Source organism: Aspergillus costaricaensis (genome assembly GCF_003184835.1).
Source record: "Aspergillus costaricaensis CBS 115574 unplaced genomic scaffold BO79scaffold_2, whole genome shotgun sequence".
Lineage (NCBI taxonomy): Eukaryota > Fungi > Ascomycota > Eurotiomycetes > Eurotiales > Aspergillaceae > Aspergillus > Aspergillus costaricensis.
In genome coordinates, this window is record NW_020291802.1 from 1,078,188 (window position 1) to 1,091,799 (window position 13,612).

The following is a 13,612-nucleotide window of genomic DNA, read 5'->3' on the forward strand; positions in this document are numbered from 1 at the left end:
GTAATCCTGGTTCGATATCCGTATATGCATGAGTTTATTGTATGATCGGTTTCATGGTTGTAATTGTTTCCAGTCATCTATCACCATTCCCTACTTACATAAATCTGTCGACGACTGTCGAGGCAGTGGACCGGTATTTGCCCCACAATTGTATTGTTTAGGCAAGGGATGAGCAGTAGGTATCCTTATTATCAATATAAGTAAACTCTCACGCTAATTGTGAGATCTTCTCCAGAGGGTAAGTTTCGAATGTGAAATTATATATAAATCTAGTAGAATATGTATGACATGAGCTCTACGGTATGTGGATGCAGAGCACTCTGCGAATGTTTTCCTGGTGTTGCCTGTGTGACCACAGTACTTAAACTGATTAGAGTCAAGAAGTCCCCGCGCATAAGAGTGTGTTCAATGTAGCAAGATGGGCCTACCAGTCTATGCTAGGGTAGACAAATGAAGTACTGACTAGGCTCAAGAAGGCACCAAGTTACTACTTTAGGTGCAGTGGGATGAGATGTCCCGTGAATCTTGAATAGTACTTCAGAGGGTTCCTTAGAAGTGTCACCAGTATTATTATTTATATACCTAAGTAGTGCTATTCTACTGAGCACGAGTTGACAAGAGTCAGGGCTCCTTATGTGACTGTTTGGTGGTGTAATTATATATATATGAGTGAGACCACTCCTGAGGCTATCATTAGGGCCAGTTTTGTACAGGTAGGGGCAAAAAGTCTTTTGAAAGACGCTAACTGGACTTAGATCATAGGTTCTTTTCTAAGTCTCAAGATTTGTGAAATCTAGATTACATCTCGAGCAAGATGTATTACCTGGGTCAATTACAACTCTCATCTGAGATATATACTCCTCTTCTTTGGATTGAAATACTTAGCATACGCACACTCGTAATATCATAACAGAGTCGTAAATATCGTAACCTATGCAAGCTGGACGGCATGTGCAGCGCCCTCCCAATGTATCGAAAAGGAAGCGAGGCAACCACAAGCTCAACTCAGACCCAAAACCGAATCCCGTCTAAGTTGGAATATGCCCCAGTCTATATCCATCGCGTCTATACAGCATAACCCGAAGCGGAATGGGAAACCAAAAAAGAAAGACGTACAGTATACATAGCCAGATCAGTATATATTGGCGGGCCCCTGCGATGCTCACACCTTTATGTTCTATTTATCATCGTCGTACAGGCGATTTTGCTCATTCGGGGTATGGATCTCGGGGTATTGGATGAGAGGAGGAAAAGGGACCACAATCTGCGAGAGCATATGTGGTCTGGAATAGGAAAAAAAGAGCTCACTCCGTAGTTGCGGGGCTGTGTGGATGCTCTTTCTCACGCACATCAGGGGAAGCTGTGCTGCTAGGGCTCGCAGTGCCGGCACTATTCTGCTTGAGCTGCTTGCGGGTTTTGCGGCCACCACAGCAAGAGGCACAGCAGGAGCCAAGCTGGAGGATAAAGGCAATCAGGTTGAAGGCGGAGGCGACCCACATGAAAGCCATCATGCGCGTGCCGATCCAGGCGTCGATGTTGAGGTCTTCGCTGGCGGAGGTGAAGACGTTGCGGAAGATGATGAACATGACGGTTGCAACGACGGAGGCAACAACGGTGAAGAGAGCGGTCACGAAGGTTAGGATGAGGAAGGGAAGAGAACGGAGAAGCACAAAGGTTCGACGGCGATGTTGCGGGTGGGTTTGATTGACGACTGGGTCGGAAGAAAGAGCTTGAGGAGGCCGTGAGGAGACGGCAAGTGGAGACAAAAAGATGAGGATGAAGGTTAAGACGGTAGCGGTGATAAAGAGACCAAACATCCAGTGTGAGGCTATGCGGGCGATGTGCAGAGCCGACGTGATGTTGGCAGGAAGAGCAACTGCAGGTTTGTTAGCAAAGGGAACGTTTTCCATGTTAGAAGGAGGAGCGTACTCGTTGCGCCGGATAGCAGTTCACTGAGGATGATCTCGACAGGATTGAACCAGTAGAGGGGTTTGGGCGAAGAGCAGTGGGTGATGCCCTGGTCCTGATAACCTTCGCAAAAATTCCATAGTCCCACCTGATAAAAGTCGTGCAGACCGATCGTGCGAGCAATGGTATCGATCAGGACCGCATTGGGGGTGGACAATGGGATGATATTCGCCAGGTTGATCTCGAGGAAGTAGGTCTGTCGGAGAACGGGCTTATCGGCGACATTGCCAATGCAGACCAAGATCAGGAAGATCCAAGCGATGAGATAGCAGAAAGAACGGAGGATACGATGCCAGAGCACCTTCGATCTGCTCCGGCCGACCTGCGGACGTCCAGGAGCTTTCCTGAACAGGGGCAGCTTTGCCATGGACCGCTGTCAAGCACGTGGTGGTGGAGAGGGCAGGTCCGGAATTTGCGGATAATAGAGTCGGAGAATAGACGAAGAGGATAGAGGAGAAGATGGATGGAAATGATGTAGAAAGAGACCCAGATCAAAAGCAGGGCGTCTAGTTAAATTCTAATACGTAGTATAGAAGAGATCTGGGAAGACATCGACTGGATGACGTTTACGCCCCCCCCCGTGAACCACGTGCCAGGATTCGATGGGGAGAGAGATAGAGAAAGGACCAGCGGAGAGGGAAACACCGGCAACCACGGGATTAGGTTGACGGGATCAGGAGAGGAAGCTGGGGATACATCCAGGAGAAGAGAGCCAGAGATTGGGAAAGAAAGAAAAAAAAAAGGGGAGCGAGGAACAGGAAGAGATGGCGGGAATGGGGGGAAAAGAATAGGGAAAGGGAAAGCAAAGTGGATGGCGAGAGCGACGTATACGCAGTACACAGATGGATGACTGAATATATTACCGAACTGATCTGATCTGCCGTGGAATTGAATTGGGCTTTAAGGTTGAAAAAAGTTAGACGCCTTGGCAGCCAACCAGAATGAGAAAATGTGGAATAAAATAAATGGGGAGTAGAAAATAAAATCAAAACAATAATCACAATAATAATAAAAACAACAATGAGAATTTCACACGAGCCGTAACGCTGGCGGCTTCAAAATAATCTTACTCAGGGAGAAAGTCTCAGTCTCAGGGCCGCAGCAGGTATTCTTAGCAGCGGCGCTGGTCTAGACCCTGATGGGAACATTTTTGCGATGGTGGCAGGAACTTTCCTTGCCCTGCCTCTTTTCCCCTCTTGGGCGGCAGTCTGACTGTGGACGAGACAGTGGAGAAGGCCGATCATGAGCAGATTTTATCCTTGCTCTGAAGTAATCTGAAGTAAGTACAGCAATCACCCCCGTTGATCGAGGGGCTGTTACTGCGTGGACGCCGTTGACCAGCACCAAAACCACCCCAGTTCGTGGCTGGTGATGGGCTGGAATACAGTGATGATTGGCATGAGTTAGCCGCTGATGGTTTTTCCCGATTACCCAATGCAGTGGGGATCGTGGCTGATCTGGCAATCCTCACGACATTCAGGAGCCACTCGCCAAGAAAGACTAGCAGTGACCCTCATAGGGCCTGGAATTAAAAGTCACTGCCTATTCTGGCGTTTCGGCAACAAATCGGTTCTGTCAGTGACTGTTTGGCCAAGACTGGCTCAAACAACGTCATCGACAGGTGGGCCCCACCCTTGGTGTCTTTTTCAATTCTGGCTGCCTGGGCTGATGAAATAATTCAATTGGCCGGAAGGACTGGGAGGATTTTCCATGCGGGCGATCTGCCAGTGAAATCCAGGCTAAGATCGGCTGTTGGCCAGCTTGGAGCTTTCCTCTCCGGGACAGCGGGGCGGACAGTCAGGGGGGGTGGCAACCAATGGCTGCCGGGATCGGCCCCCCTAAAGTAAGCCAGTACCCTGAAGGCGGGAAACCCTGCGTGGTAACAATACCTGTTACCTACCTTACCTACCTAATAATACCTTACCAGCCCAGCATCCATGGTTGACTTCATCGTAAGACATCATTCCGCGCCCGGTGATTATTCTGCTTCTTCAGGGTCCTGATCCATCTGGTGCTCCATCTGGTGCATCTGATCGCATCGTGTGGTCCTCCTCGGACAGATACAACTGCTGTATATATATCCAAAACCTCCGAGCCTCCACAGACCGGCCTCTTGACTCCAGACCACCTCTTGTCATGCGGTTGATCGCTCACCTACTGCCGCTCCTGGCAGTGGGCGTTTGGCCTTCTCTGGCACAAGATGATAGCACCACCACCACCACCACGACCGGCAACAATGGCGGCCTGACTCTCGAGGGGACCGTCACTTCGTCCATCAGTGAAGCGACGCTGCCCACAGGTCACTACCTCTCCTACACTACCACTATGACCCTCGACAATGGACATACCGTCACGAGCACCGGGGCGCACTCCGCGACAACCACCTCCAACTCTACAACAGCATCCGGAAATTTCACCACGACGGTGACTTCCTCGTCGCAATCTCTCACATTGCTGGTCGGAGGACAGACTGGTGGAGTCAATGGCACCAACGCTACTACAACAGCGACGTCCACTGCATCGTCGACTCCGGTCGTCAACACACAGCCTTGCAATGGCCACGCGGAGTTTTGCGCGCGCAAGTACTCCAACATCACCATGGTTGCTGCCCACAACAGCCCGTTTGTCAAGCCAGGCAATGCGGCCGCCAACCAGGCGTTGGACGTTACCGCTCAGCTGGACGATGGGATACGGATGCGTAAGTTGCCCGATCGACGAAGCTTAGCCTGTGGATAGAATCTTGCTGACACCCCGGACAGTGCAATTTCAAACACACCTGATCAACAACACCCTCTACCTCTGTCACACCAGCTGCGACCTTTTGAACATGGGACCTCTGGAAGACTACTTGACGACGGTCACGAAATGGGTCAAGACCCATCCATATGACGTGGTCACCATCTTGATAGGCAACTATGATTATGTAGACCCCGGCAACTTCACGGGTCCTATCCAGAACTCCGGTCTCATGGACTATGTGTTTACACCCTCGAAGATCCCAATGGCGCTGGATGATTGGCCTACGATGTCCAGTATGATTCTGTCTGGCAAGCGAGCCGTTGTCTTCATGGACTACCAGGCCAATCAGACGGCCTACCCGTGGCTCATGGATGAGTTTTCGCAGATGTGGGAGACGCCGTTTTCGCCCACAGACGCAGCCTTCCCTTGCACAGAGCAGCGCCCGCCGGACTTGTCCGCGCAGGACGCCAAAGACCGGATGTACATGGCCAACCACAACCTGAATCTCGACATCAATATTGCCAGCATTAGTCTGCTGATCCCCAATACTGCCTCGCTCAACCAGACCAACGCGGTCTCCGGATACGGTAGTCTGGGAAAGATGGCCCGCAACTGCACGGGTAAGTAACAGCTGACTGTGGTCTGTGTAACATGCTAATCTCGTTACCTCTTAGCTATGTGGGACCGGCCGCCTAACTTCCTTCTGGTGGATTACTACAATTACGGCAACTTCAACGGGTCCGTGTTCGCGGTGGCCGCCGAGATGAACAACGTGACCTGGGATGGAAAATGCTGCGGCGCAGCATCTGCCGCGACGAGCGTGATGCCTGGGGTGAGTGTGATGAGTACGCTGCTTCTGATTGCGGGAGTGCAGTATATGGCATCGATATTTTAGTGTTGCTCCGAGCGTATATAGTGGGAGTTTGGAGTTGATGGATACACTTATATTATGACTCACGACTGTACAGTTAGAATTGAACCTAGTGGTTTAACTAAATTCATGAACAGGTTTTTTTAACCCTAAGTAGCTGGTAGCTATCCTCGACAGGTCAACAAAGATATACTCCGTCGACAAAGTAGTAACTCCGATGCCCCTAACCCAAACCAGCTAGCGCCCACTCAGCTGACCACCACCACCACCAAACCAACTCCGCCCTCAATATCATCACCACACTTTACACAGTAGACTACTACTACAACAAGCTACTCAATCCACACCCGGGGGGCCAATTCACAACCCCATACCTCAACCTCCCCACCCCAAATCCCATCTCCGATACCAACCAACCAACCCCCCCTCCGGGATATACCCCAATCCAACCAAAATGGTCGACATCCTCCCCCTCAGCAGCTACCCCTCCTACATCGACCTCCTACCCTCGATCCAAACCTGCAACATCACGAACCTCCCCGAGAACTACTTTCTAAAATACTACCTGTACCATGCACTGACCTGGCCCCAACTATCCTTCGTGGCCGTGGTGCGGCCCAAGAACGGCTACAGCAAGTATACCACCACCACCACCGAGAATGGAGGAGGACAAGGAGCCGGCAGCGCCGCAGAACAATACCCCAAGGTAGTGGGATACGTGTTGGCGAAGATGGAGGAGGAGCCGACGGATGGGGTGCCCCATGGACATATCACGAGTATTTCTGTGATGAGGACGCATAGACGCTTGGGGATTGCGGAGAGGCTGATGCGGATGTCTCGTACGTTTTTATTCTCCCCCTTCCATTTGTTTTTCTGTTATTGTGACTTTGAATATTTGTGGAGAAAACGCATGCTAATCATTCTGGGGATGGTGTTGATAGAACGCGCAATGGCCGAATGCCACCGCGCACAATACGTGTCCCTGCACGTGCGCGTATCCAACAAAGCGGCGCTGCATCTTTACCGCGATACTCTCGGATTCCAGGTCGATAGTGTGGAGAGCAAGTACTATGCGGATGGGGAGGATGCGTATGCGATGCGCATGGATCTGTCGGGCATGTTTATCAATTGGGCGGAGATTGAGCGGAAGGATCGCGAGCGGGCGGAGAAAGATGAGAAGGATGCGGACGAGGGTGATGAGGTGGGTGAGTTGGGGAAGAAGGAGGAGAAGGAGAGTACTGAGAAGATGGTTAAGGTGAAGGTTGGGCGTGGGTTGGGAGTTGGGGATTTGGTTGAGAAGAATGAGGCGCAGGCTTCTTCTCAGTAATTCTCTCTTTTTATAAAATGGTTCTAGGTTCGGGGGAAAAGAGGGGGGTTGTCTTTCTTGTATAAAATAGATGTTATACGATGGTTTTTGGTAGATCTTGTTTGGTCTTGGGGTCTTGCTTGGTATTGGTATGGAACTGGTTGGTGCATGGTTCTAGATTCATGTTGAAAATGCATGCTAATGACCACATTGTACCCCGGGTTGACGCCGGTATGATAAAGAAAGTAATAAATACATAAGAGAATCCCAATTCCAGTCTCTTCCATGAATATAAACACCGCTATGATCATGCATCGTCCCATAAAGTAATTCAAATAATAATGTCCTGGCCCTGGCCCACTAATTGCGCCGTGACGCCCCCCGATTATATTGATCGGAGCCCTTCTTGTCTTTCTCATATAATTTCTCTGCTTCTTTGCACGGCTTCCTTGCGATTGCCGACTTCTCACTCTTCCCCTTGACCGGCATCTTTTCGTTACTTGATGTGCTCGGTGTGCTGATAGAACTGATCTCACTGTCCGATTCGGCCAAGGACCGCGCCGGGGATGGAATGGAGGTGAAAGACTGCACAGTGGAGCGGCTCTCACGATTAGTGTCAAGCTCCAATCGCTGCATGTGCTGCTCGAGTGGCATCTCAGCACCATCCCTCTGCACCTCACGCGCTCGCTGCTCCTGACGCCGGCGAGTGCGTTTGAGCCGCCGCTTCTCGCGTTGCTCTTCTCGCGCTCGACGCAATACATCTCGAAATGCTTTCCGCGTGGCTCGGGTCTCCTCTTTGACCGCTCGCTTGTCTGACTGCTTCTGGTGCTGCTCGCTTGGCGAGTCCCATCGCCTCCAGCCGTGGCGCCAGCCGCTTCGTCCAGATGTACGGTTCTGGCGTCGAGACTGCTGTAGAACGTCAAGCTGACGCCGCAGACCCACGGCGGCTTCGTACAACTCCCGGTCGTGATGGTCGTTCAGTGACAAAAGCTGCGCGCGGACCGTAGCCAGATCAGAGGCGCTGAGCTCGGACGTTGTTGACAGGGAATCAATCGAAGAGAAAGACAAGTCGGATGCCTCCGAGTCGATTGAAGCCCGACGAGTCCGTTCGGGTTGAGCTGGAGTAGTGCGTTGGGGCGTAACTGTCGTAGTGGTAGTCGTAGCCGTAGCCGTAGGCGTGGTCGTAGGTGTATGTGCAGTGCTATTCTGTACGTACCCCGGCTTAGGGGGTTGGTTCGCGATCCAATCATCGCGAGATGGACTGACAAAGCCTGTGAAGGCATCCTCCACCTTTCGTCCCTGGAGTCCGGCCTGCTCCTCGATCCAGCGACTGTGAGCAAGAGCCTGTTCCTCCACCTGCCTTCCATAATGTTGTGCTTGCTCAGTGAAGCGCTCTCCATACTTTTGGGCCTGCGAGGCCAACGATGCTATCCAATCTAAGGGTCCTCCTCCCTTTGACATGCTTGGATCTTGGTAAGGAACCCCATAAGCGGGAGCAGTCCAGCCCCATGGAGGCTGAGGAGGGTAGTGACCGGGCGGCGGCGGCGGCGGTGGTGGAGGAGGGTAATGGTATGCGGGATGAGGCGGATACACAGCAGGGCTGTATGGCGCAGGATGCCCATAAGGTGCGTAAGGTGTATGAGGGGTAGGATATTGTGGGTAGGCATATGGCCCTGGTGTATAAACAGCACTGCCTGGAGGCGCACCAGGCTGCTCAGCAGCTGTTGGTGTCACCGGCGACTGTTGCAAGCGACCTCGACCAGCGTCGGACGCCTGGGCAACTCGATTCTCTCGCGTTGTAGCAGCCGGCCAACATTTAGGACACAAAGATGATCGCGGCGCACTCTGAGGGTCCATCACGTAGACATATACGACACGAGCCGAGCGGGGTTCGAAGAAGTATTGGTTCCACTCCATTATCACGGCAGCAATCCGTCTCTTGCGTTCTTCATCTGTTTCCTGGGGCCGATCCTTGCGATCACGCTGAATCTCTGCTCTGACTTGACGGGGCAGTTGTGCCGAAGTAGACGCTAGACCTAAATGCGGTGGAAACAAGTATCTCAGGAAAACGTCCCAGTCCTGCTGGGTGATGTCTTCCGTCTTCTGCGCGGTCCAACAACGAGGTCGACGCCGGATATCCTTTGATTGACTGCGCGGAAAGATCGTTACACAATGTTCCACAATGTCCCCCTGACGGCTTGAAGTCGGAGGCGGTCGCTCCACGAAGTATTCCGCAGCAGATGTGAAGTGGGTAGGCAAGCTGGCGGAGGATGCTGGAAAATCATGACTGGCGGAGCTGGACGCAGGACTTGAGGGCGAGGTGCCTAGGGTTGTCTCCCCCCCACGCAGACGTAGCAGGACACGATTCACTTCCGCAGTTGCAGCGGCATTTCGGCTGTTTGCTTGTGCGAGTAACGGGTCGACCGCAGAGTATGGCGGAGGAGGAGCTTCGTCGGATTCCATTGTAGCGAGGACAGATATTGTTGTAGAAGTATGAAATCAAAATCACGGACCGAGTTGACCTTCAGGTTCGTAACCCGTCATCCATCGCGCATGGGAAGATATGCAGCACCCACCAGCCTTCCCGGACACACTCAGGTACGGAGACGCTGGAAGGCAGCAGGATTATGTAGATTCTGAGCACGGTAATTAGCCCTGGCACTGTACGGACGAGCGAGCGAACCGCACGGCAGACGTAGGAGAGTTGAGTCCTACTCTTGAGTAAGATGATCGGAAAATCAAAAAGGCCAGAGAACGGGATGGCCGGCAGGTGGAGGGAGAGACAAGATGACTTGGAAGTGTCTCGGGCGGCGGAGGATCAGCGGCGGATGTGATCACGGGGCAGCCGGCGCTTGATTGGCGCCACCCCTCCGCCTTATCGAGTCGATCGTCAAGCCAGACTGACTAGTAATATTTCTCTCTCCTCCACTCAACTATCGGTTTGTCTAACGGTGCTCCCCCCCCCTACCGCTACCCGGCGTTTCATATTTACTTCTAGTGGGCTGCCCCAGATTTATTCCTGTCAATCAAGTTGTATGTGACCATGTCTGAAATAATTGATTCTATCCTATCGCAACTCATATGCAGCAGCAACAAATAAGCAATTAACCGGACTATATACTGCATGGCGCCCAAACTCCCCTGCCTTGATGCCTTGGATATGTCGCAAGATGAGAAATATAATCACGATATAGTGCAAGGGAATATGTACCCTGATGAACAGAAAGATGCGGGTGTTAAGGATCTATACTGCTAATCCCAAGCGTCTCCCCAACCGTCGTCCTCCTCAGTGTCTTTAGGTGTCGTGTCGATCTTTTTCGCTGGTGCGACAACGGTCCTGGGCTTAGCCGTGCTACTGCGGCTAGATGGCCGTGATGCCGAGGTGGGACTGGATTTATTCAATCCCTTTGGCAATGGCTTCTTTGACTTGGACTGGGCGGCCAGCCAACCCGCAAAGTCCGGCTCGCCGCCATCATCGTACGGAACGGGGGCTGCTTTAGGTGCAGGGGCAGGTGCAGGAGCAGAAACTGTTGGACTGCTAGTTGCTGTCGCACTGAACGGGTCCTCCTCTACTTGCTGCTCGTCTTCATCATCGTCCATTGCACCCCACGCGTCGTAGATATCTTCTGTATCATCTTCTTCTTTAGCCAAAGTTGGTGGTTGCTCCGACATGGACCGGTTCAAAGACTGAGTTGCAGGCCGTAGTGTCTCTTTCTGCACCGACGATGACGCCCTCGTTGGGCGGGGAACAGAAGCTGGACGAGCTGGTTCAGGCTCAACCGGTTTAGCACCGTTGGCGGTGGGTTCGATTTCGCCATTGGCCGCCGTGAGCTTATTGGTGAACGAGGAAATCGCCCATCCAGCCCATGACTTGTCGTTAGATGTGCCAATACGGGCTGTATCCTTTGTCGGATCTGCACTGGCTGCCGGAGGAATTACCGTGTCTGCCATTGTGCTGGCGTACTTCCGGATACGCTGGAGATACAAGTCGAGTGTCTTGTTCGCCTGGTCTCTGACCATCCTATATGAAGCATTAGACCCGAGCCATGCGAGAAAGTGGATGTTCTTACTTTTCCTTATCCAGAAGGGAAGGGCAGATAGCCGGAAGCACTTTTGTCGCGCAGTCTTCCTCGGTGAAGAACTCCAGCGTCGCTCCGAGAGCGAGCAGACCAGCGCTCCGGGCGTGGACGAAGGGATCCCGAAGAGACCTGGTGAAGGCCGCAATAAGGACCTTGGATCTCGACTGTATCTGGTCAGCATTGCGTATGAGGCTTTTAGGAAGAGCCACTCACGCCTTGTCCGAGGTTCTTAGCTATCTTGCCCAAGCAGATTGTGGTATTTGTACGGATTCCCGGCTGCTCATCGTTGGCGGTACGTGCGAGGAACTTGAGCAGATCACCGTTGATGACACGGTCGCTGAGCTTGTTGATGATTGGCAAAACAGCCTTCACCGTCTGCTCTCGGACAACAGGTGCGGCATCAGTGAAGCCGGAGGTCTGCAGAACATGGGATTAGCATCGAAACCAGCCGGGGTCTGTGGTGACTAACAATCTGAGGGAAGATCTTGTCATTGACGATCTTTTGAGGTAGGTTGTCGATCATCACCGGGAGGTTATCGAGCAAGCAGACCCGCAGCGCTCGATCCGGGTTTCCAAAGAGTCGGACAACGACTGGCGTAAGTCTCGAGTTAAACTCTTCCTGGGATAACTTCGCTCCAATCTTCAGTATAGCCCCCAGTACCTTGGGGCCGCCTCCGCCAAACTCAACCGACTTGAGCAATTCTGGAAGCACCTTCATCTTGAAAAACTCCTCCGGGAAGTCGTCGGACAGCTCATCAAGCTCACTACTTCAGTCAGCATCCACTAGTGGCAGCCTGTCCCTTATGAGGCATTGACTCACTTGACAAACTCTTCTCGCTCTGCATCGTTCTTGAGCCCCAAACTCTCAATATCGTCCGTCAACCGGATAAGTGGGGTTTCGAAGAAGCCACCGCTCTTCTTCCCCTGCTCAACAAAGTGGGCAGGGCTCAGGCGCAGTTTGGGATTCGCCGTGCACAGGCGTTTATAGCTCTGATGCATACTGGGCGGGATGTTCGTCGTCTTGCCCACCTGGTCCCCGCCAGTGAAGTTGCCATTGTAGACCTCGTAAACTAGTATTCCAAGCCCGTAAGAATCAATCGCAGTCAGCGGGTTCCGTTTGATCGTGTCCCATCCGCTCTTGACGACCTCCGGAGGTGTGAATCGAGCCGCGTCAGGAACGAGACTACCGTATGTCTGCAAGGCGCTGTCAGCAAGAGCGCATCTCGTCATGCAGAAGAGTATAAACCGACATAAATGACTGCATTCTCATCATTCATCGAACTCAAAATGTCGAAACCACCCAGCTTCCATTCCCCACTCTCGCTTGTGAATACCGAGGAGGCCCTGACAACACCATGAACAGAGGCCGCATCTCCATTGATGAACTTGAGCGTAGACTGTAGAACCACATACGTCAGGACAATCACAATCGCAACTACAACCACCATAGTCACAACATACCGCCACAGTATACAACCCCCATTTGGACGTCTCCTCGCTCAGACTCCTCCGCTTAACATGCCACGAAAGGGGAACCACTCGCTCGGTGACAATATAAAGGCTAGCTTCCGTCTATAACCCGTCAGCCGTTCCATCCATAACACATGATACACGAACTATCGTGGGCCCAATTACCTCTATCGTATCCAAGACTTTAATAACACCCGGATGTCTCAGCGTCCGGGACTTGCGCACCGCATTCTTCGCCAACGGTAGACGGGACTTATTGGAAGCAATATCGAAGGTAAAGACGCTGCAGGGCGAACCGTCTTCCTATACGTACCAAGCGCCGATCAGCAATCGCATTAGCCCCATGGGGGGTTTTGATTCCGCGGGCCCGCATGACATCTCATACCCGTTTCGTAGCATTGTGTAGCGTCCAGATCGAGTCGGAAAGGTCGACTCTGTCTCCGAGTGAATAAGGGAATGAACTACCCTTTGCGATCGCCGATGCGACGGCAGATTTGAGGAAATCCATGGCTGGTGTGGGTGGTGCGGACAGTCGTGAGTGTCCCTCACGGAGGAGGCAGTTAAATTAACTACTAGCTGGTCTTTAAAGATAACTACCACCGCACCGGCGATAGTGGAGGAACGTCTTCGGCGGGGAGGGAAGAAGAAGGGGAGGGTATATAAACGGATAAAAGAAAGAAAGGAAAATAAGCCTTAGAGAAACGACACGTATGCGACCGATCTCTAGTTCAAGACAGAACGACAAGAGATTCAACGGCCCCCAAGTTTCATAGGGAGAGAGATCGGGGACATGGGAATAATACAACGGATTTGTCCCCCTTTGGCGCTGCCCGTGGTACCCCGCCCCCAATCGGGTTTAGGGTAATTTTGTGGGAAAGCTCCCCATTTTATCGCCGGAGCTTGACTTTCTTTCTTTCTCTTTAGCTTTAACAACATACACACACGCTCTTATGTTTCTATGTCTACTATCTACCACGACAGACGCGTCTGCTGAATGATAGCAGCAACAACACTAATACCAACATGATGTTCTCTTCGCTCTTATTATCAACAATCAATACTCACCTCCAAGTAATAACCCTTCACATCGAGCTGAGCTAACACAAGGCACGTCCCATAACTTCTTCCTACATGACTCCTCCCCCCCGTCCCAGACCCAATTCACTTCCAGTTACAGAC

General features: G+C 52.1%; 5 protein-coding genes across 5 annotated transcripts; 2 read left to right on the forward strand and 3 right to left on the reverse strand.

The window, feature by feature from the left end:
• Positions 1–854: 854 nt before the first annotated feature.
• BO79DRAFT_164653 (SUR7/PalI family protein) lies at positions 855–2,808 on the reverse strand. Its single transcript, XM_025679212.1, has 2 exons — positions 1,930–2,808; positions 855–1,876 (listed from the first exon to the last, which is right to left on the reverse strand). The coding sequence occupies exons 1-2, from the start codon at positions 2,333–2,335 to the stop codon at positions 1,305–1,307; spliced, it is 978 nt and encodes a 325-aa protein (XP_025544521.1). The 5' UTR covers positions 2,336–2,808; the 3' UTR covers positions 855–1,304.
• A 1,133-nt stretch (positions 2,809–3,941) lies between these two features.
• Positions 3,942–5,710, forward strand: BO79DRAFT_164657 (PI-PLC domain-containing protein). Its single transcript, XM_025679213.1, has 3 exons — positions 3,942–4,666; positions 4,728–5,327; positions 5,382–5,710. Exons 1-3 carry the CDS (start codon positions 4,105–4,107, stop codon positions 5,600–5,602), a joined length of 1,383 nt encoding a protein of 460 aa, XP_025544522.1. The 5' UTR covers positions 3,942–4,104; the 3' UTR covers positions 5,603–5,710.
• Positions 5,711–5,897: 187 nt separating this feature from the next.
• Positions 5,898–7,088, forward strand: BO79DRAFT_234665 (peptide alpha-N-acetyltransferase complex A subunit ARD1). Its single transcript, XM_025684392.1, has 2 exons — positions 5,898–6,417; positions 6,520–7,088. The coding sequence occupies exons 1-2, from the start codon at positions 6,033–6,035 to the stop codon at positions 6,903–6,905; spliced, it is 771 nt and encodes a 256-aa protein (XP_025544523.1). The 5' UTR covers positions 5,898–6,032; the 3' UTR covers positions 6,906–7,088.
• Positions 7,075–9,640, reverse strand: BO79DRAFT_26223 (uncharacterized protein). The gene is made up of 2 exons (XM_025686567.1): positions 9,600–9,640; positions 7,075–9,520 (listed from the first exon to the last, which is right to left on the reverse strand). The coding sequence occupies exon 2, from the start codon at positions 9,345–9,347 to the stop codon at positions 7,245–7,247; it is 2,103 nt and encodes a 700-aa protein (XP_025544524.1). The 5' UTR covers positions 9,348–9,520; positions 9,600–9,640; the 3' UTR covers positions 7,075–7,244.
• Positions 9,641–10,136: 496 nt separating this feature from the next.
• On the reverse strand, positions 10,137–13,179 carry BO79DRAFT_186423 (COPI-interacting protein CEX1; the record flags this gene model as incomplete). The annotated part of the gene is made up of 9 exons (XM_025680469.1): positions 12,819–13,179; positions 12,599–12,736; positions 12,425–12,535; positions 12,214–12,360; positions 11,784–12,157; positions 11,433–11,727; positions 11,177–11,380; positions 10,955–11,127; positions 10,137–10,905 (listed from the first exon to the last, which is right to left on the reverse strand). The coding sequence occupies exons 1-9, from the start codon at positions 12,939–12,941 to the stop codon at positions 10,137–10,139; spliced, it is 2,334 nt and encodes a 777-aa protein (XP_025544525.1). The 5' UTR covers positions 12,942–13,179.
• Between the last annotated feature and the right edge of the window lie 433 nt (positions 13,180–13,612).